At 36.5% G+C, this 22,538-nt stretch overlaps 2 protein-coding genes across 8 annotated transcripts; both read right to left on the bottom strand.

Annotated features, from left to right (window-relative positions):
• Positions 1-331: 331 nt before the first annotated feature.
• Positions 332-5,539, bottom strand: LOC104889764 (uncharacterized). 4 transcript variants are annotated; one of them, XM_010675068.3, is made up of 6 exons: positions 5,303-5,538; positions 4,627-4,842; positions 4,284-4,520; positions 3,153-3,470; positions 1,773-3,071; positions 332-1,344 (listed from the first exon to the last, which is right to left on the bottom strand). In XM_010675068.3, the coding sequence occupies exons 1-6, from the start codon at positions 5,337-5,339 to the stop codon at positions 707-709; spliced, it is 2,745 nt and encodes a 914-aa protein (XP_010673370.2). In that variant the 5' UTR covers positions 5,340-5,538; the 3' UTR covers positions 332-706. The 4 variants fall into 4 exon arrangements, with proteins under 4 accessions (XP_010673370.2, XP_010673368.2, XP_019103933.2 ...); XM_010675066.3 differs by having other exon boundaries at positions 332-1,338; positions 1,773-3,470; positions 5,303-5,539; XM_019248388.3 differs by having other exon boundaries at positions 1,773-3,470; positions 4,290-4,520.
• Positions 5,540-9,421: 3,882 nt separating this feature from the next.
• On the bottom strand, positions 9,422-16,500 carry LOC104889763 (dihydroorotase, mitochondrial). Of its 4 annotated transcripts, none has more exons than XM_048640073.1 (8): positions 16,284-16,500; positions 14,255-14,400; positions 13,985-14,166; positions 13,286-13,422; positions 11,917-12,082; positions 11,671-11,787; positions 11,366-11,526; positions 9,422-10,030 (listed from the first exon to the last, which is right to left on the bottom strand). In XM_048640073.1, the coding sequence occupies exons 2-8, from the start codon at positions 14,335-14,337 to the stop codon at positions 9,839-9,841; spliced, it is 1,038 nt and encodes a 345-aa protein (XP_048496030.1). In that variant the 5' UTR covers positions 14,338-14,400; positions 16,284-16,500; the 3' UTR covers positions 9,422-9,838. The 4 variants fall into 4 exon arrangements, with proteins under 4 accessions (XP_048496030.1, XP_010673365.2, XP_048496031.1 ...); XM_010675063.4 differs by lacking the exon at positions 16,284-16,500 and adding an exon at positions 15,611-15,677; XM_048640074.1 differs by lacking the exon at positions 16,284-16,500 and having other exon boundaries at positions 14,255-14,572.
• Between the last annotated feature and the right edge of the window lie 6,038 nt (positions 16,501-22,538).

The raw sequence follows: 22,538 nt of genomic DNA, 5'->3' as shown, positions 1-22,538 counted from the left end.
GTGTGCCCAAATCACATGTTATATTCTATCCTAAACTAAGAGTAAGATTTTAAAATCTGCTAAGCTCGTAAACTCTCATGAGTTCTGGGTGGTCTTAGTAATTTTATACCGCGACAACTAATGTCGTCTTGTCTTATTGAGCTAATGGATATCTCATTCGAGATCGCGAAAATGTGATTTCTTCATAAACGTTTGGGCGCCTTTTGAGGACTCCCTCACTTGTTAAAAGGTAGTAGCAACAGGATCGAGAAATTTAATTCTTTTAACTCTTGAAAACTTTAAAGTGTAGCATCCTGCATCAAATCAGGGTTCACAAAATGCTACTCAGTGCTTATGGAAGAATAGATATATAGAACACTTCCTCTGTTTCAAACTCCACTTACAGGTGACTAAATTATAGAAGTATTAATTAAATTGAGACGTATAAAATGGAGTGGAAGAAATACTATATGTATTGGTCATAGAAACATAAGCCCAATATGAGTATATCTTCACTCTGTTCTGCAAATCATCTCTACGCAATAATTATCTGAACTAAATAATATAATAACACACCATCATGAGTACTTAGGCTTAATTACCCGCATATCGACACATCTTTTACAACCCCTAAACATGTGCAACTTAAACAAGCATTCTACAAATGGAAGAAAATCTAATCAACCAGGTCTCCATAGTTCTTTCTTGTCTTTCAATGGCCATATCCCTACCTAGCATTAACGGATGAACAGCAAAGAAACGGCACCCAATAACCTCTTCCCTTGGCCCTCCTCTTCTCCGTCTTGATGTTCACTGGGTATCTCGCAGGAGAATTCCATTCCTTTTCTGCGTCCTCCTTGGAAGACTCTTCCGGGGGGTTGTTAGTGCTAAGAATCACATTTTCTGTCTTAGAAAGCCCATTGTTTGCTACCGGTATTTCTTCTTTTGGAGGCACAGAAGTTGAGCTGTGACTATGATGAATTGGTGATTCTTCTCTACTTCTGGCAGTGGCTTCTCCCAAAAGGGTTTTTAAAGGAATATGGTGTTTTTCGGTACTCCAGTTAGTTACCTTAGCAATAATCTCCTCATTTTTCTTTCCTACATGAGCAACTGAGGAAGACGCAGAAGTCTGCAAGGTAGAGTTTTTCTGTTGCTGCTCCTCGAATGTCTGGATTTCAGATATGCCTTCCATTTTGTTAATTCCAGCATGTGATTCAACTGGTGTTTTACTCACAGAATGTTGAACCTCCATCACTGGTTTTGGCTCCAAGCTTGCATTTTCTTCTGCAGCTGATGCCTGGGAATGGTTTGATGCAGGGGTACCAGCGGCAGGTGGTGTGTCTGATAGGGCAGACATGACTGCATCTTCAGTCAAGAAAGAGCATAACAAAGTTAAATTCCCATGCAAATGGACTGAGAGGCAATACAATTCATGTTAATGAAAATAAGCATGATTGACATGCTGTTATGTTCCGCCCTATATATCAAGTATGAATAGGCAAATGCATCCAGAAGGGTACCATTGTCCAAAAAAGATGAGAGATACAAGTACATGAAAATCGCTTCTAGATCATTTACCTCCTCTGTTCTCATCTAATTGCTACATATGAAACTTAAACACAAGTTAAGGCAAAGGAAAAAGTACATCCAAGAGGTCCCGAATAGAATTTTATATATAATGTCATGTAAATCAGGTAAGAGCACAGTAATTTCATCCCAAAGAAGTTACTAAAAATGTGGGGTATGTAGCAATTGATGCTAAACCTCCAACGGAAGTATTAAAATAGATTTACCTGAGACAGATCCCCAATTGCCTTCCAGACTGTCAGTTTGGCTACTTGAATCCGGGATAACATCGAGTGCTGAAACAGCAACATGTTGCTTAATAATCCTGCCACCTTCAGCGACACCAGAAGCCTCCTCTGCAAGTCTTTTTGTGCAGCTGTCATCGACGGCAGCAGAACTTTGCAAAGAACATTGAGCATCTTCACCCATTTCTAAGGAATCACTTGGTATGATCTTAGATGTCGAAACGGGAACATCATCAAATTTCAGGATACCACCTGGACCATCTTCACCTATGCACTGTGCTTCCCTTCCTGGACTACCACCGGTGCTCTCCATCATTGGTAGTGAATGATCTACCATCAGCTCTCCAGGATCCGCCATATTAATAGACTTACCATGATTACTGATTCTCTCTGGCTCAAGTGGCTCATGAATGACGTCATGAGACCCAGCGGCACCCAAGCCACAACCAGGTGCAATTTCAGCATTAATAGCCTCATTTTCTTCACCTCCACTCCTCGACTTAATTTCTTCCAATTGAGTTTGTATTACTTCAGTGTTCCTACCAATACCTGTAACATTGCTATCCTGACTGTTGTTGACAGCACACTCAGCCAATAAAGAACTTCCAGACAACTCTTTCCCTGACTCTTCACGTTCATCAGTTTCTTGTAGAATTAGATGCTCTGTGTTACTTTGAACACTGTTACTTTTGTTATGGGCTCCATTCCAGATAAAATCCACATTCTCAGCAGCATTAGCAGTAGCACCTTCTGGAGAGACATTTTCCAACGATACAATGGGTTTTTGCTCTTCAGCACAGCTAGCATCTTTCGTATTTTCAGTCTTGAAGTCTGTAACCACTTCACTCCTGATTTTGCTGATGTCACCAACAGAAGCCTCAACATCAGGTATTTGACCTGGCTCCCCAATGTTTTGTTCAACTATAGATTGTGTCCCAACTTCCTGCTTAAGCTTATTCTCTATGGCGTCAACATCCGTAAGGACGTCATCTTCAGCACGAAATTTCTTACTATCACCGGAGCAGATCTCTGCAGTATGAGCTATACCTTCAGTTTCCGAAACAGAGCCTGGGGCCTTATGTGTGTTAATTATCTCTCTGTTGTTGTCTAAATCTTCAACTACTATCTCAGGATTCTTATGCAAAGGTAAAGCTGAAGCATCAGGAACAGCTAAAACGAGGACATCGTCATTAGCTCCAGTCTTTGAGTCACAATCCTCCATCAAATCACTTGACTTGCTTGTGCTCCCATTTAAAGGATCAACAGCTTCAACGGGATGCTCTAGGGAACAGGAGTTTTGAGAGAATTCAATATTGTTTTCAGAACCAGTAGTTTCCAACCCTGTAAACTTCGCTATTTTACCTGTAGAGACGGGACCTAGATTTTCTTCATTGGCTCTCAGATATGAAATATCTTCTGATGCTTTCCCAGTTATCTCATTTTCTGAGGTCCTAATTTCCAGTATCTCCTTACTCTGAACAAAATCTTTACTTTCATCCGCGTCCTCATTTTCTACTGTAACTGAAGCAGAGACCAGAGTGGGACCAGTGATGCAGCTGGAGATGTGATCCTGGGATAAACTACCAGCTTCTACCCTGTCATTTTCACCTTCCAAGTTTTGTACAGTCTCAAAATGAGTCTGACTGTCCTTGAGAGTTAAACTAGGTGTACTTAAGTTATCTGCATTAAAATAAAAAGAATAACTTAAACTATTTCATGAGCAAGAACTGGCAGCCACACTGAACAAAAAAAATGAGAAAATGAAAGAAATTGCTAGCTGTAAACAATCACTTCATTACCAAAACAGTGATAGGATGTTATCCCAACAAATATACATTGATCCTCAACTCCTATGCACTTAGTAAATCAATCAATTTATGTGATTCCATCAGAAAACCCCTCGCTCACAACAGGAGAACAGTCAATGACTTCCAGAAAACATCAAGCGTGACTCACTACGATTTTCAACATGAACAGAAGCATGTTATTAAATTCCTCCCAAGTTAAATGCTTAGACCAAAATTTCCTCCCAGTAAGTAGAAATAAATCAATTGAACTAAGCACAAAAGGGAAATAACCAGCTCTTCCATATCTATTGTAAGATCCTGATTTTGGCATGGCATAGATTCCATTCCTCTCAAACAGAGGATGGATGTCAGTTAATGATATCAATCAAACCATATAGACTAACCTCAATCAATCTAAATCACATTGCTCTCATACAGAGGATGTATGTCAGTTAATGATATCAATCAGACCATATAGTAAGTAAATTAAAAATTCCAACTTCACATCATTTTATGTTCACATCAAACACAAACAAATAACAATTATAGAAAGCTTACACCACAAACAAGCTTTATTGGATCACGCAAACATATTGCTACTTCTTATGTGTAATCCACATTCCACAACAATCAGAAACATTTAACTACTCATTAGTCATACACCAAGCAATAAGAATTGGATAGAACAGAAGAAAAATGGTCTCACCAGCACCTCCATTTTCTGCAGTATGCTTAATGTCATCAAAATCACTGTCATTTACATTTTGCATCGAATAGAATCGTTGCATACCACCCTCCGAGGGCTCTCCAGGACCCGGACCATCAGTAAAATCCGTGACTGCATCAGTAAACACTTCATCTTCCGATCTGGCTGATCTACTTGATCTGCTGCCAACTCCACTGCTACTCTTCCTGCTTATAGTCCTCTCCACAACTTTGCCACCTTCCAAATATGAAATATCCAATTCAAACCCACTTCAAAACCAACATTCATAGAACATATTCCAAACAGTTTAACAAAATAATAGGACAGAAAGACTGATGATTACTCAGGGTTTTGTGTTCATCATCGGAAACATGTTCGCCATCGGAATCATCCATCAAATGGGTCTTGTCTTGTGCATCATTATCCAGCTTATACCCTTCAACGTTTCCACAAACCTTCTTATGAGCCCTCCTATGCCTAGCACTAGGATGAGGGTTTGGAAACGGCCATCCACATTTATGACAAACATGAACTCCACCACTATGTCCTTCATGTCCTCCTTTTACAAACATCAAATGATCAAATCAGAAACAATAAAAATCCCATCTTCTTTCAAGTATTTCAACAAACACTTGGCAGACAACCCACAAAAGACCAAAAAAAATCACAATAAGTCAAGGTATCATCAACACCACAGTCATATTCAATCCAACAAAGAACAAAGTAAATCCAAACATAAAACCACAAAAATTCTGTACAATCTGTCACATTTTACACCATAATAAAGATAGATTTTTCTTACATATAAAAAATACCCAGAAAAATTAAATGACTGTGTTATCAACTTTATCACCAAAACAACAGTCATATTCAATCCAACAAAGAACAAGTACATCCAAACACAAAACCCACAAAAAATTCTGTACAATCTGTCACATTTTACACCAGGAAAAAAAAAAGATCAGATTTTTCTTACATATAAAAAAAACCCAGAAAAATTAAATGCCCAGAAGACAAACCTGATTGATTAGGCTTTCTGTGATCCTGGGTTTCCATTTTTCCGACCAGAGAAAAATAAAATGGATAAAATACAGAGAGAAAAAGGACAATAGCAAAAAAATTAAGGAGAGAGAAAGAAACAGTGTGAGAAATAAATGGTGAAATTTCAAGTCTTTTTTTTTCTCTTCTTTGATGTGTTGTAGTATTAACTGAGTCAAGTGCGACTGAGCCAGTGTAAGTGTGGAGGAGAGAGAGAGTAAGAACAGCTTATCCAGTGCACCATATGCGCATGTTATGCTATGTTAGTGGGACCCTCTTCAAGGGGATACAAATAGTCAATTACTGATATAGAAAATGAATCCTATGTGGGTAAGTGCAATTGGTAGATGGTTGATTAGTGTCAAAATGCAGTCTAAAAAACATAAAACGCGTGAAATTAATGTATATCAATTGTTTTTCAATGAATATGTGAAACTAATGTACATCAACTGTTCTCCAATGAATATCGATTTCAACAATTATCCTTTGTTGACCTTTATCTTTATGTTTCTTAGTTTTTGTATTGCAAATATGTCTTTGTTCATTGTGTTTTTTTGTTTGTTCATTAGGTTGAGTGGTTATTCATCAGTTATTTTCTCTTATGTTCTTTTTTTCTTCTTGTTCATTGCTGATTCAGATGTTTATTGAGTCTTGTGTGTTGTTCTTTTATTCTACTTTCATCGTCATGTTGCTTAGTTTGTTCATTGTATTATAATGCGAAATGACGCCGTATAGAATAGTGCGCACCATTTAGATGGTAGCCTCGTGTCTAGCATCTAATTTGCGGGGTAAGTGTAGTCTTCTTAGTCTCCTCAACGTGACACTTACTCTGTTTTTAAATACTTGCAACGAATTTCAGTTTCAAAAGCTTGTTATTACTTGTAATGTTACGTTGATTGTTAACATGAGTGTTATATTGGACTTTGAAATTAGATCAAGAACTTTTATTTGGTGTAAACGAGTGAATAAGTTCAATGATATATATGGGATTCAATCTCTGATTTTAGCACTGTTTTTATAAAACTTTACTGTTACAGTTAGATGATATCCACAATTAAATCTAGAAATTTGTAAAAGAATGTGTACTTAATGTTGTTTTGGTTAAGCATATGAAAATAAACTTTATTAATTCATTAAAACATAAGCTGAAATAGGAAAGTATAAACTAAAAGAAAGAAAAATCAAAGATTTATCAACAATTCAACATCCAACATAGTTAATTCTGATATGCCATGAAACACACCCAAATTATGTAATAAATATTCAAACTAGTGTTAACAGATACCCTTATTTGGCAATCATGAATTGGTCTTATTTGAGTTAATTTTGACTAGTCAACGGATTTAGAGCTAATTTCTTTTTTAAAAAAGACATTGAAACAGCTGGCTAAAAGAAAAACAGACAAAATCAAAATTATTGCAACTCGGATATTTATTTTTTTCACATATAGTATATGTTTGGTTCACTATTTTTGTGTTCTATAAAATAGAATCAATCACTTATTCCTTTTTTCCTGTTTGGTTCGATCCCTTCTTAATTCATTTTACCATTATTTTCTTTTTTTGAAAGCTCATTACTATTATTTTTTTTGTAAAGCCCATTACTATTACTTGGTGTAATGTAATTCCTTAATTTGTTATCTTTCATTCCCCCTCAAATAAAAAAAATCCATATGTTAGTGATAATAGTTATGGTTAATCATGCCATAAAAAATTCCATTTGTCAATGGTAATAGCGTCGGTCATCTATTTGATTTATATTTCAAGGCTTCAACCAAATACCAAATAAAAAGAAAAATTTTATTACCATTATACTTTCCTTTTTTTTCTTTTTTTTTTTTATACGGAAAACAGACTTAGACTTGACCTTATAATCCGAAGACCAACCTAAAACATCTTTACAGATAATAAGAGAGAAATCATTATAATAAGGAGGGAACCAATACAAAAAGGAAGAATAGTCGTGCGCCAACTATTTAATTCCATTTTCTTTTAACTTGAACCAAACATATTTCTAGTATTTTTCAAATTTGGGTAGGTTAACTGAAAAAAGTTGATAACTTACATAAACATACTAACCTCCCCATCCCATGATTCCATCCACAAGACCAATCAATAATGTGAAAGAGGATTGTGCTATTGTACTGAAAATGGCAGATATTCTAGCTACATTTTGTCAGGATAAGATTGGGAAAATAAAAATCTATACACATTGATGAAAATTATTCATTGCTATCGTGGATGGTTGTGATTGGCTGACTTCTTTGTACTAGATTATGAGATCATTAGTGAATTAGGTTATGTTAGGTAGATGCACTCATCATCATCAACCATGTTAAGGTAGTTTGTTACGAGTTGTTTTGATAATTTAATTGAAAAATAACAAGATTTAGGAAACTTTTATTTTTGCTTGAATAATACATGGTTTGTCCTCTTTAAGTAATTTAATATTCAAACAAAATCATCGATGAATTGAATTCTCGAAAGAATCATAATAAATTGTGGAATATTTATATACGAGTTTGTAACTATTGGATTTGTGGAACAAGAATTAGGGAACATTTACAATATATGTACCATTGGATTTTATTTTGGAAAAAAAAAAATTAAAACAAGATCATTAATTTAGGTAGAAAAAAAATCACTTGTAATTTACTTTATGAAATATGTTAGATCTATTTAAATTATTAAGAGAAGAGTTTTAATATGAGTACCTAGTTATTAGGCCCGTGCTATGCCCCGGGTAAGAAAAAAAATTCATTTATTAATATAATACTTTATAATAATAACACTAAATACAACTTAGCCTATTGGTTATATAACCATAGTATATGTACTTGAGGTCTTGGGATCAAACCCTATATTATGCAATTTCTTAATTTTTTTATTGTACATGTATTACATAACATAAAACTCGCTAGGGAGAGCGCCACGTGGCACAATTTCTTGTTTACGCACGCCTTTTAATATATATGTATAGATGTATAGATATATTATTGTGCTAGAATATACTACCTCCGTTTCCTAAAGATCTTCCTTGTTACTGGACCATATGATAGGGACATGAGAGAATAAAAAGGGGAAAAAAATTCCAAATAAGGAATAAAGCAAAAGAGGGAAGATCTTTTGGAAACGCAATTAAACGAAAAGAGGGAAAATATTTAGAAAACGGAGGGAGTATTACAGTATAATTAGTTTTAACCTGTGCATTATTATACCGGTTTGAAAACTTTATTCTATTTATTGGAAGCCATTATTGTAGTATGTGCTGCAGTTTTATTGTATTTGCCAGTTTGTAAGCCGGTTCTTGGCAACACCTCAATGCATAAATATGACTCACTACTTTATCACTATTTATTGTTCGTATTTACTTAAAATCGTTCGTATTTTTTAAATACCTAAAGTAATGCAGTAATGCCCGTACAAAGTCCCACTCGAACATATTAATACTAGTTGCCCTTATTTTGTTTCGTAGTACTAATAATTGCCATTGATTAGCTATTGGAAATCATTAACTAGCTCGTGTCTAAAACAAAAAATCTCAAATTATGACATGTTTTGTCATTGAGTGCCACTAAAAAATTAACCAAAAACTTTGATCAAGTACATCATTATTGAGTCCCTGCATAAAATACTTCTTAATGATCAAAATCACTTTTTTTTTTCCATTCTAAAAATATGTTTTGAGGGCTTTTTGAGTGCTCAAACATGCAAGTTATATAATAATAAACGACAAAACCATTAAATATTCCACCTAACTTAATTTCTATTCGTCAAAAGTAATATAATAAGTGAGAAACAACATAAATAATATTCCTTTATTTATTTTTATTCCCCAAATATGACAATTAATATAGAACGGAGGCAGTATGATTTACGCGCTTTCTTGTGTCTAGGTCTAGTACTATAGTGGCAATACCATGTAATTATTAATTAACTGATGCTTCAATTACAACTCACATGGAGAAAGTTTACACATTGATCAAGGTACGTTGTGTTACAAGACGAACATACAAAACTCGAACAATATTTTGACAAAGATTGATGAAAATCAGTAAATCACCCTTCTAGACTGAAGCAAACTTCTATATAAAATAAAGGTAAGATTAAGCTAGTATAGAACTTTATTAGAATTATTATAAATTTGTCTTGTAGAAATTAAATTGGAAAATTTGAACCCCCTTTTTCATGTCAAGGGGTAGAAGATAAAGAAAAAATACACAGTAATTTAGAGCCTACCAGAGTTCGAATGATCTTAGATTTGGGCAGGGAATGCTCGATTGGGGGGAGCTCTCCAAACAAGTGCTTGAAGCTCGAATCTGAATCCTTTGATTGAGCCGAAACCTCTTACTACCACTTGATCCAAGCACTTGTTGGTCCTTTTTTTTTGCTAAATAAGGTAAGAGGTCTTACAAACTGACTGTCCACAAAATTGATGTTCAAGCAGTACACATTTCTCATCAATGAGACACAAAAGAAAGGGAAAGTACAGATGGTAAAGATGGATAAGAGATGATCTCAGAAAGATGGCTTCCAGTCAAGCATTTGTCCAGCAAACATAGGGATTATTTCTCCGGATGGGAAAGGTATACGCTCTAGGACTTTCCATGGTTCTTTTTTCAACTTGATCTTCGACGTATTCCTTGGAAGACCATAGAAATCAGGTCCATTAAAGCTTGTAAATGCCTCTAACTTGTCAAGGGCACCAGCCTGAATAGCAAAAAAAAAACAGCAAATTGACTGGCAGTAAATGCTATACGATATAAAGGGAAGCATAAGAGATGAAATGGCCGGTGTCTTCTCTTTATTTCCCTTGTCAAAAGAAGTAAAAATATGGTAGAAGTGAAACAACAAGATTCATGAGAAAATACTATAGAAGAAGATATCAGCAAAGATTTCATCCTAAAAAACAACATACATCCAACAGCTAATGAGGGCAAATACAACAGACACAGATATAAAGGGACATATAAGAGGATGCATTACTTGCTGCTAAGACAACAATCAACTAAAATCTTAACTTTGTACGCTAATGATTTTATTTCAAAAGCATGTTGAGGAGCTCTAGATGAGAGAGGTGTCTCATTTTTGCTAGACACAACCTTTTTCTTTTTTTTTTGCTTGAAATATCCATACCTTTATGGTATTTAATCGACTCGGAAATGGATGGAAGAATAACACACACCTCCCAAAAAAAAAGGAGGGTGCAATTTCATGTTAAAGAATAGGATAACGAAAGCCTCAACGTCCAAACAACTAGTACTTAATTTGAACCACTGCAGATGCAAGATCGGAGAACCGATGTCTACTACATGGTAAGGCGATAAAGCAAGAAAGAAAATCCAAATTATCATGCTCCCAACTGTGAGGAGACCCCATAATTTTCGAACAAGCAATCACAGACTAGTTCACAGCAAGTATTAACCACACCTGAATTTTAGGCATGTGTATCAACCTGATGGGAGATTGCACTGCCTAAATTTAAATTTTAAAGCGTGTGTATCAACCTGATGGGAAATTGCAACGCATACTGTGGTTTCCAAATTTCTTATGCAAACGATTGTTCCCAAATTTCTTTTTCATTTGGGGGGAAATTTAGAAAAGGGAGTCTGGTGGAAGAGAAAATGTAGCATATTTTGGCAGTTTGGTCCATGTTATTGTTATGTTAACCAAGAGTTGAGTTGACCCTTTAGAAGAAACATGGTAAAGGTAGAGAATTATCATTTATAATTCGTAATTGCAGCATTTGAAGGTTGACCATCAGAACCACCTTTAGTCCCCGTTCACCTTATCTTTCTCCTCTTTCATCTTAAATAGAATTTTTGTTCTCAAGCAACTGTACTGAACATGAAGATCTATAAAAACAAGTATATAGGCTAGTTCAGATCGACTCTATTTTGTTACATTCCACATGCACAGGAGGAGGCGGGGCCAAACATTTGGACAGCATATATCATATAAGTATCCAACATAAGCTCAATGAGTGAAAACCATAATGTTTTGGCATAGTACATAATAAATATAAATGCATTCAATGAAGTATACCTCTTCAAATACTTTGGCATATAGTGATAGAGCAACAGGGGAATTATAGATTCCAGCACATCCACACGAACATTCTTTCCTCCGCCTTTCATGAGGAGCACTATCAGTCCCAAGAAAATATTGCTTGCTCCCGCTGGTTACCGCTGAAACAAGTGCCTGTCCTGCATAAGCAATCAAAAGGGTACAAATCAGACAAGCAGAGACCAACGGAGCAGGACTGAGTCTTGTGTGAAAACACCACCCCCAGCCTCTTTCTTCTTGACTAGTTGAAGAATAGTACGCAATCGGACTCAAATCTCACATACTATGGATTTCTCTTTTGAGCACTGGAAGACAATAGTTATGCGGTTGCAACCCTCCTTGGAAGAGAGAGTTTCTATTCAGAACAAGGTGCTGCGGCGTCACAGTGGCTGCTACATTTCCTGATAAACATAAAGGAGTAAGATAATGGACAGGTCAAATTGGATACTGAAAGAAAATCAAGAATTGTTCAACAATTAACTAACACACCTAATTGATAGACATTGTCATGAATATAACAGCAATCTTACCTCCATTACAGGACTCAATAAACTTGACAGCATCAGCAGTAGTGATGTGTTCCATCACAACCTTTAGCTGTGGTAATTTCTGAATTAAAGGTCTTAAAACTGACTCAATAAAAACCTTTTCACGATCAAATATATCTACATCAGGATCTGTAACTTCTCCATGGACCTATCATCACACAAAATATCATAATCAGTAGATATGCTTTTATATTTTTCACATTTGCTCGGAGAGAGTGAGGTAAAGAGCTAATAAATTATCACTCATCATGATCCCATCAAGGCATTACTCCTATTTGATTACCCAAGTAGCACTAGAAAGGTCCAACAATTCACAAATAATACAAGTAGAAGCTCATAACTTCATCTCACAAATTGTCATAATAAATCATATTTTGGTAGACATCCATTTGTTAACAATGTGTAACTGAAGTCTGAACATATGAGAATGATCATCTCCATTCTCCAGAAGTTCCCTTCATATTCAATCTCTTGCCAAAACTAATTGGCACCAGAAAACAATCAACAGAAGCAAGAACCCCAAGCTTCTCATGCAAAGGCATAACAACTAATAAAAAACAATGATTTTTCAAAGACCAAGACTCCTTCCACCAAAAAAGGCTTGTTAATTATCATTCTGATTTTACACTCTTCAGTATAGTAGTAGTTCTTTCTTGGCAGTTTTCATTAATAATAAATCATGATTAGTATAAGTAATTAACTGAATGATATAGTGCTCGAAATCTGAAAATTGGTAATGATACCAAGTAGGACCTAATAGACAACGTTAACGCTGAAAAATCCTTCCTTCAATTTACTGAAGGAGGAGAGAAGCCAATCTTTGTTCTTGTTTCAACAAGGTATGGTGGTGCAAGAACTACAACATCTTTACTCTTTGTTCTAATACCTCTTTGCGTTGCTATTCATTGCTTCCCAAACAAAAATACTGTTGCATATATCACCATACTCAACCGGTGAGCTCACAACCACAAAAGGATAGAATTAAGATGGGAAAAAGGGATAAGAAAGATGAAGGAAAAAACTCAAGGCAGAAACCATTTAAGGGGATGTTAAAAGGAGTTGGGAAATTATAAGGTTTTCGTTCAAATGGGAAATATACCAAATAGATTGATGGTTACATCTTGCTACCCAGAAAAGCTAATTTGCCTAAACATTAAGTGCAAATCACATTGGGAGAAACCTATACATGGAATTTTGCCTAAAATTGAAGGTCAAATAGTGAAATTTGATACTATCATAGGTAAAATAGAAGGGACTAAAAGATCAAAACAAACGAGACAAACCCAAATTAAGAATTGATGAAAGAAAAGACATCACGAAACCCTGCGTTTATATGTGATAAAAACCTTACCAGAAGAGGCATATCTTGCTCAGCCATCTCTTCAAGCACAGGCAGACACTTTCCTAAAAGATCAGTGACACCGTCCTGAGAATTAGTTGTTGCGCCAGCAGGGTATAATTTGACAGCATATACCACCTCACTTTTTCCTGTCAAAAGAATCAGTCATTACCAATCAAAAATCAAAATAACATTCTATAGTACTAGTTGAAATATAATGTGTGCTGGTTAGGTGAATATGATTTAGAGCACATTTTTCACTCTGCAATCGATACCTAATGCTAAATAATATCTCCCAGACTCCGATGAAGGAACACCTAGAACCAAACCAGACAAACAGTTCTAAAAGTAATAAATCTGCAGCACTCCATCATCAGAGAAGCGGAAGAAAATGTGCGAGAACAGTGACAAATATGGGAATATGGCAAGGGAATGAAAAGCTGAAAGAGCACTGGCTTAGTAAGATATATGGAGATACAAAACGAAGGAAAAGAAGTTATATTTCATGCCAAAATAAGAGATGGCTCTGCAAACAAAGACTTCTTGGATTGTATCGGTAGATGGTGCTTGTCACCGAACACACAGGCATATGTTGACGTAAGTTTTCTAGTCCTTGTCATAATAAAAATCCATGATCAGCTCTAGGGATTAGGAGACAGTTACAAAATGAATAACATATATTTTCAGATTCAACTACAAGTTAGGACTTACTGGCAAGCTTGATCTCATTAGGGCTGGTCGTATCAGTCAAATAAAGTGTCATGAGAGGATTGAAGTCGCTATCATCAGGCAATACTTCCATAATAGACTTTCGGTAAGCAATAGCAGCACCTGTAGTAGTAACAGGAGGCCTTAGATTCGGCATAACGATTGCCCTTCCAAAATGTCTTGCACTGAATTACAAAAGGATAAGGCACACTTTATAGTAACCCACATAAGTATCACACATTCAAAATGATCATTCTTTCTCTTATAACTAACCTGTGAGGAGCAACAGTAGCAAGAAGATCTCCATCGCGGAGATGAAGATGCCAGTCATCAGGGCGTGTTAGAGTCAGTTCCATCTTTACTGCTTTGATATTTAGTCCGTTGTGTGTTTCAAACCCGGGAATAGGCAAATTTGATGCCTAAAAAGATAAGTCATCAAAGATTGCTTCATAAGATTTAGTAGCAACAACTTTAAGACACTAACATATTTAGCAAAAGAACAGTTGATGAAGACAAGAAATCATGATCATTTGAAAGATGCAAGATTATATGAGGTCTCTCAGTCTCTATAGATGAGTGTAGGCATTTTTGACTAGTTTCATAACAATAAGTCACTAACATCATGTTAAACCACACACGATGCAAGAGTAAGAATCAGTCATGGACTTACACTAAAAAGCAAGACAAAGAACATAAATTGAAACCAAAATTTTACCCTTCATCAAACTGTGCCTAAGTAGTAAGTACTAGTCTTGAAATGCTAAAAAAGCTTCTTTACAGACACAAAATATACAACACTTGGTACAACGAACAACAAAAGTTCCAATGATTGTTATCATATAGTATAGCCATTAATATCATCTTTAATGCTTGATATTGTTCAGAGTGACAAATAGATATATAAATAATGTTAAATACAAAGGTTCTATTTCCTAAATATCACATCCTAAAATCCTTCTACAAAATATAGAATTAGTGCTATGGCAAGTTGCAAGAACATAATCAATCTAGGACAATAATTACATGATTGATATCATATAAGTATCCTTCTACAAAATATGGAATTAGTGCTATGGCAAGTTGCAAAAACACCAGTGATGTCTTGGCCTAGTGGTTAAGATTGATGTACTATGAACAATAGGTCATAGGTTCGAATCTCCTCCTCTTCTTTGTACTGCATTCGTGGCTCATATAGATAAAAAAAAAAATCAATCTTTGCATTAATTAACAAGCGACGGCAAGAGGGGGCCAGGGATGACAGGTCAATCATTCCTGATTTCCAGCCACAACACTTGAAAAATTGATTTGATGATATAATCAAGAACAAGTGAACAATGGCATGAAAATATGCCCATCTACAAATTGTAATATAAATTTTTTTATCATCTAGTTCCATGAAACAAACATGAATGAAGAAGTTATACCAGAAATTCGAATCATAAAAACATGAAAATAACCAAGTATATGAGATAACGAAAAAATACGTTGAATTCATGAAACAACACAATAACAACCGCATAGAAACAATGGCATGAATAATCACATGAAGTATATCTAAAAGTCGCAATTTGACACCAACATTTGAAACAATAACACAAATCGTCTGAACAAAAGGAACAAAAGTAGAACCAGGAACGAGCTTCTGCAATTCGAGCACGAGGAAGAGGATAGAGAAAATAAGAAACTTCAGATCTGAATTGGCGTGTGTTAGTCTTCTTGAGAGCAATGGTGTATCCAGGATTCCGACCCTATGGGTTCGGAGCCGGTAAAGAAAAAATACATTCATTCAATCAAAGTTCAATACATTAATTCAAATATCAAACTACAATAGCTAAATAGAATGTTAATTCATTACATTACATCAATAAAAAAATTACAAAAGCATCCTACGAGTTTTCATACTTTGGAAACATTTTAATACATCATCATCACTAACTTGAACAAAAAGATCTCTCTCAAGAAATATGACTAAGCTATCATTCAATAGTTGATCACCCATACCATGAGTCTAGACACTACAAAGTTCAATCACATTAATCATTCATTCATCCACAATCCACAATCCACATTCATTCATTGAAAATTTATTCAACATTCACAAATCACAATCCAAACTCCAAAGTACACATTCCACATTCATTCATTCAAGTATTCATTATTCAACAAGACAACAACCAACATTTAAATGATTAACAAAATTAAATAACTACAATTACATATTTTAATCATCTAATGTGTAAAAGACTAAAATCTGAAATAGTAAATTCATATTTAAAATTGAAGATCTGGGTTTAGGCTTTACCTTTTAAATGGCCGGAAAGGTTGCTGCCGCCTGCGGCCTGCCTGCTGGTTCGCTGTCGCGGTGGGAAAGACGGTGTCACGGTGGACGACTGGCCGTGGGCCGTCGTCGCAGCGTCGCTGGTTGGCTTTGGCTCGTTGCTAGGGACTAGGGAGCTACTAGTTAGGGTTTTGGTTTGGGAGAAACCCGAAAAATGTTGGCTGGGTTGTGGGGGAAAAGAAATGAGAAGGTTTTAAAAAAAAAAAGGACTATGAGGTTTCGAACCTCAGACCTTCATGTTTTATTTTGCACGCATATAGTATATATTTAAGGGTTATGCTATATGCAGCCCTTAGGGTTGCATATAAGACATAAATACACTACTTAAAATGGAAATAAGTTATGACTTTATGGAAAATTTTTGCATCAACCAATGTAATAAATGATCAATTAATGCAACTTATTTCCATTTTTAGCTTCTTATATACAGCCCTTAGGGCTGCATATAGCTTTTCCCTATATTTAATACCAAAAAATATTTTTAATTAAAAAAAAAAAGGCAATTTTTTTCCAAAAATCACTAGGTTCACCTGAACCCAGTGAACCCATAGTAAATCCGCCCCTGCTTGAGAGTGAGAGGAATAGGGAGTGGAGCTGTGGAGGTGAGAGAAACGAAAAATGTATGGAGTTGACTCAAAAACCCCAACAACGAAAATTGAAAAACCATAAAATAATAAGCGGGTGACTAGGGGTGTTAATGAGTCGAGACAGTCTGCGAATTACTCGAGCTCGACTCAGTTAAATCTCGACTTGACTGAGCTCGATTCGACAAATTAATGAGTTGAGTCGAGTCGAGTTACCGGATACTCGATTCGAAGAACTAGTAAGATACTCGAAAAAATGTTACATATATATATTTTTAGTTTTTTCCATAAAGTTTAAATTATTTTTCAATAAATATTTACTTTTTTATATATAAAAAAGAAAGAATTTAATACAACCAAATCAATAGATGGGAATTTCCCCTAAAAAATTAAAAGGAATTTATACAAGTAAATCAATGAATGGGATATAAAGAATCCAAATAATATATCTTAGCCATCCGTTAAGGAAAGTAAAAAAAGAGACCAACGGCAGTCACCTACACCCAACCAGGCAACCACCAACGAGACCCACCTCATTAGCTTGGCGCTACATCACCTCGTCAACCTCACTCGGCATTACACTAGCTTGATCCGAATTTGAGTTCAGTTTGAGCTTAAATCGAGTTTGAGTTCTGAATCCTTCAAGCTCGCGAATTTTTGAGCCGAGTCAAGTTTAGGCATGGCCGGCTAATGGCCTGTGCAAACAGACCATTAGCACAGGGCCCCAAAATTTTAAGGGCCCAAATATTGAAGCCCAGCCTTTAAAAAAAAACGTCTTCTTCTCAACTGATATCTTCCATATTCAGCGCACCACTTCAGTCTTCAGTAATTCAGCATAACACTCTAACTTCCCCTAATTTGTCGGTTCAATTTTCCAAAATTTGTTCTTTTGAAAATCTTCCATATTCTTAATTTCTCAATTTCTACAACTTTCCAAATTTCTCCTATTCATTCACTATCAACAACTATGCATAATATGGAAAAATCAATTCAAATTTCCCCATTCAATCTTCAGTTAACTGCTAATTTTTTTTACTCTTTATATATTTCTACTCAATCTATTTTTTCATCAATTACCAATTGATTCTGAGACAAAAGAATTTAAGATTCATACCTTCAAGTTATGTTATATTTTGGTTTCTGGGAACTTGGGGAAGAAGAACCGACAAGACTGAAGATACACTATCATTCATCTGCTGTTCGATTGGGTTTATTAATTTATCAATTTTTTTCTTTCATTTTATGGTTTGCAATTGTTAGAATGTTGGCAGTAGCCTAATTGTTCTACTCTGACGAAGACGATGACAGGTACTAACTTGCAATATGTAATGCTGTAAACCTGTAATGTAATATTTTAAGGCTTAATGGCATTTGTGTATAATGTCCATCATCAATTGATTTATTAAATCAAAGAGATTTTTTCTTTAATTTTTTTAGGTTGAAATTATTGGTTAGCAATTGACTAAAGTAGAAGGTTAATAATAGCTTCAAGTTGCAATGAGATTTATTTACCATTTAAATAAAGTATTTTAAGTTTTGGGGACTCAATTTGTAAGAATATAATCGTAATTTGGTGATATTTTTTTTTTTTTTTGGACATCGGTAAAACGTACAGAATCATAAAATAAACAAACTACAGGTTGGCCATTGGAATCTGTCCTAGGCGAACATGATTGGCCAGGTCATTGCCCGCGTACCTGTTGCCTATTGACTTTTAGAATACGACACCATTGAAGTTGTTGTCCCAGGATTCGAATGTCGTTGAGAGTCCAGGCAATTGAAATAGGTTGTGTGGCTTGATGAAGCAAACTCCGGACCAGAATATCGGAATCTGTGTAGATCAGAAGGTGATAATAACCCTGAGCTTGAGCCCAAAGCAAAGCCCCCAGACAAGCCCGTGCTTCAGCCACCAGGGCTGACTCAGCATAAATGCAGCTACCTTGTCCCTCCCGTTAGTACTAACGTTATCAACAACCCAAGCAATACCGGCCAAAGGAAGAAACTTTTTCCAGGACCCATCCACTTGTATCTGTAACTGTGGTACCCCGGAGAAGGAGAACCCAAAATGTGCGAAAAGAAACCCTGGCGGACCTGGTGCCTCATGCAAAAACCGAGGTTGAGGAAGAGGAGTAGCCATAAAGGTGAAGTGTTGTTGGATACCTTTGTCCTGAAGTGAACGGATGAGAGGCAGATCAGGAGTTGTGCTGTTGAAGACCTTTTGATTCCGTCCCTGCCAAATAGCCCATAAAATAGCCACAAATAAAGGAAGACGAGGGCCATTGTATCCATCCTGCTGGTAGAAATAGTGTATCCAAGCAATGAGCCAGTCTTTGAAGCTCACAAGGGGAGTCAGATTGGAATTAAGATTCAATTGGCTAGTTTGCCATGCTAACGTGGAAAGATGACAAAATCGAAAAAGGTGTTGGCATGTCTCTGGTTCCAAATTACAATTTGGACAAACATCTGAACTAGTCAAACCACGTTACGAAAGGTTAGATGTTGTTGCTAACCCGTTATGGAACAGTTTCCAGAGGAAAAGTTTCCATTTTGGCATGATGCGCAATCCCCATAAGATTCGAAAGAACTCCGAATTGAGAGGGGGGTTCATGCGATAGATATCGGTATTTCGAGAGAGGAAGTAGTACCCAGATTTGGTAGTATATTGGCCCGACATAGTAAAAGGCCAAATAGACAGATCCTCTTGGTTTGTGAGTTGTGGCACTTCAAGAGAACGTATATCACGAACTGTGTTGGAATGAAAGAGTGAATGAAGCCGGGATACATTCCATCCTTGTTGGTGTGGCAATAAGAGGGAAGCAATGGAAGCAGTAGCGGCAGTGTGAAGAGAGACATTATCCCGAAAGATGGGAAGCCTTCCATGAACCCAGCGCTCGTTGCCAGCTCGTAATCTGGAATTGGATCCAATTTTCCAAATATAATTTGTCAAGAGCACCTTCTCAGCTTGAATTAATCCGCGCGCACCCCAAGAACATTGATTCCGCATAGGACGCAGTGTAGATATTGATGAACTCGGCCGCAAAGTTTGATCAGCAAATACTTTACTGATAAGGCCAGTGGAATCCCTATGAATACGCCATACTTTCTTAATCAGAAGCGACCGATTGTGCATCGCAATACTACGTAATCCGAGTCCGCCAGCACCTTTTTGCAAATGCAAGAGCTCCTTACTTTTCCAAGCAATTCCTTTACCTGAGCAATTGGACCAGAAGAATCGTGCTAGCATTGCATCCAACTTATTAGTGATTGTTGTGGGAACTAAGAAAACTGATAGGATGTGAGCTATGGAAGCAATGAGGACTGAATTAATGAGAATCAATTTCCCAGCCTGCGAAATTGATATATGATTCCACGCAGTTATACGTTGTGAAATTTTATCAAGTAAGAAGGTGAAATGCTGAGTTTTCTTCCCTTGGATATCCACAGGAGTACCCAGATATGTGCCCAGTGAAACGTTGGCATTTAATTGCAAGATACGTTTGTATTCCTGACCCAAGTGCTCAGAAACATTTGGACTGAATTTAACAAAAGACTTACGTAAACTGAGCATTTGACCAGAAATATGGCAGAATCGATCAAGTAGATTGGACAGTGCCGTGCAAGAAGTAGTCGACGCTTTAAAGAAAAGAAGAGCATCATCAGCAAAAAACAGATGAGATATAGCAGGAGCGTACCTGTGAGCTCGAATTCCATCAAATAGTCGAATATCCGTAGCCAGTATTATCATGCGAGAGAAGATATCCATACAGAACAAGAATAGATAGGGGGAAAGTGGGTCACCCTGACGGAGCCCACAATGGGAAGGAAAGGACTCTGTCACCTGTCCATTAACCAGGATGCGATATGTTACTGTAGATATACATTGACTAATCAACTGTAGCCACTGTGCAGGAAATCCATAGGCCTGAAGAACCTTTAAGAGAAACCTCCAGTTAACCCGGTCATATGCCTTATTCATATCAATTTTAAGAGCCGCTAGATGAACATTACCGCTTCGATGTTTATTAAGAACATGGGTTAACTCATGACTGATCAAAATGTTGTCATCCATATGCCTTCCTGGAATGAAGGCACTCTGTTATTCTGTGATAAGATCAGAGAGCAACGGCCGTAATCGATTGACAAGGCATTTCGAACACATTTGTAAATGGTATTACATAAACTAATTGGCCGAAATTGTGTCACATCCTCAGGATTCTCCTTTAGGCAACAAAACAATCAACGTCTGGTTCCATTCATGAAGTATGAAACCTGTTGTGAAAAAGTGATTAACAGCTTGAAATACCTCGTTTCCAAGGGCAACCCAGTGAAGTTTGAAAAACTCCGCCGTTGATCCATCCATCCCAGGAGATTTGCCCTGACCAATACCAATCATGGCCTCATGCACTTCATCCTTAGAGAAAGGTCGAATGAGCTGTTGTTGTTGAGAAGGAGAAAGATGAGGTAAATTTAAGTCGCGAAGTACTAAATCAATGGCCTCATCCTGGACCTGGTCAGAGGCAGTAGACACCTGAGAGGCCCATATGCAACCTTGAAATGATGTAAAATAGTTTTACTATGGTAGGCCATCCTCCGTCCATTGGTCGTCTGCTATCCGTAGTAGATATTATATGATGCGCGTTGTTTTTGTCTCATCTTATTATAGAAGAACTTGGTTGGGAGGTCCCCGATTTGAACGAATTTATCTTTAGAGCGTTGCGACCAATAAGAGTGTGCCAAAGCAGACTTATTCAACTCTTGCTGACGTTGGAGCATGAAGCGTTACCTGAGGAAGAGAAGAGATATCAGTCGCATTGGCCATTAACTTTGTAGAAAGTTCTTGCCAATCAATCCCCCATACAACTTTATGATCCAAACACCATCGCCTTATCTGAGTGCGAAAGATGGATAGATGTTCCATGAACCGGTACATTGTTGACCCAACTATGGGAATGCGCCATACAGACGAAATAATGTTAGTTAAATCAGGGTGTAGGAGGCACCAATTTTCAAACTGATATGGCCGACGATGAATCTGGGTTGGTGGTTTTCTGGTAAAAGATAGCTGCATGATCAGAATGTAGAATAGGGAAGTTTTTAATAAAACCAAGTGGATATCTATTCCAATTTGGGGAACCATACACTCTATCAAGACGTTCCATAATTAAATCCACACCATCCCTGTTATTTGTCCAAGTGAATCGAGGACCAACAAAGGGAATATCTTGTAGTTGTAGAGCATGCTTCCAAGTGGTAAAATTCTTCCCATCCCCTAATCATAGTGAGCCCACCCAACTTATCCCATAATGATCAAGTTGATTTATGTCACCAATAATAACAAAGTCAGGATACGCCTCTAACAAGTGTAACAATTGATCCCATAAGGAATACGAAATTCTTGGCGCGATTCTCCGTACAAAAACAAAACGTACCAGATCATTCCATTATTTGCTGATATTTTACAAAACATAAAATTACACGTGGACCTAAGTACGTTAACAGCAAAAGGTGCCCAAGAAACCACAACTAACCCACCACTATACCCTAGAGCATCTACACCAACTACAGTGTGTGGATTAGTAGTTCGTAACACAGACTGTACATGTGCAACTGAACATTTTGTTTCTTGCAAAAACAA

This window comes from Beta vulgaris, chromosome 3 (genome assembly GCF_026745355.1).
Source record: "Beta vulgaris subsp. vulgaris cultivar EL10 chromosome 3, EL10.2, whole genome shotgun sequence".
Lineage (NCBI taxonomy): Eukaryota > Viridiplantae > Streptophyta > Magnoliopsida > Caryophyllales > Amaranthaceae > Beta > Beta vulgaris.
The sequence above is the reverse complement of the archived record's forward strand: the minus strand, read 5'-3'. Positions and strand labels throughout refer to the sequence as shown.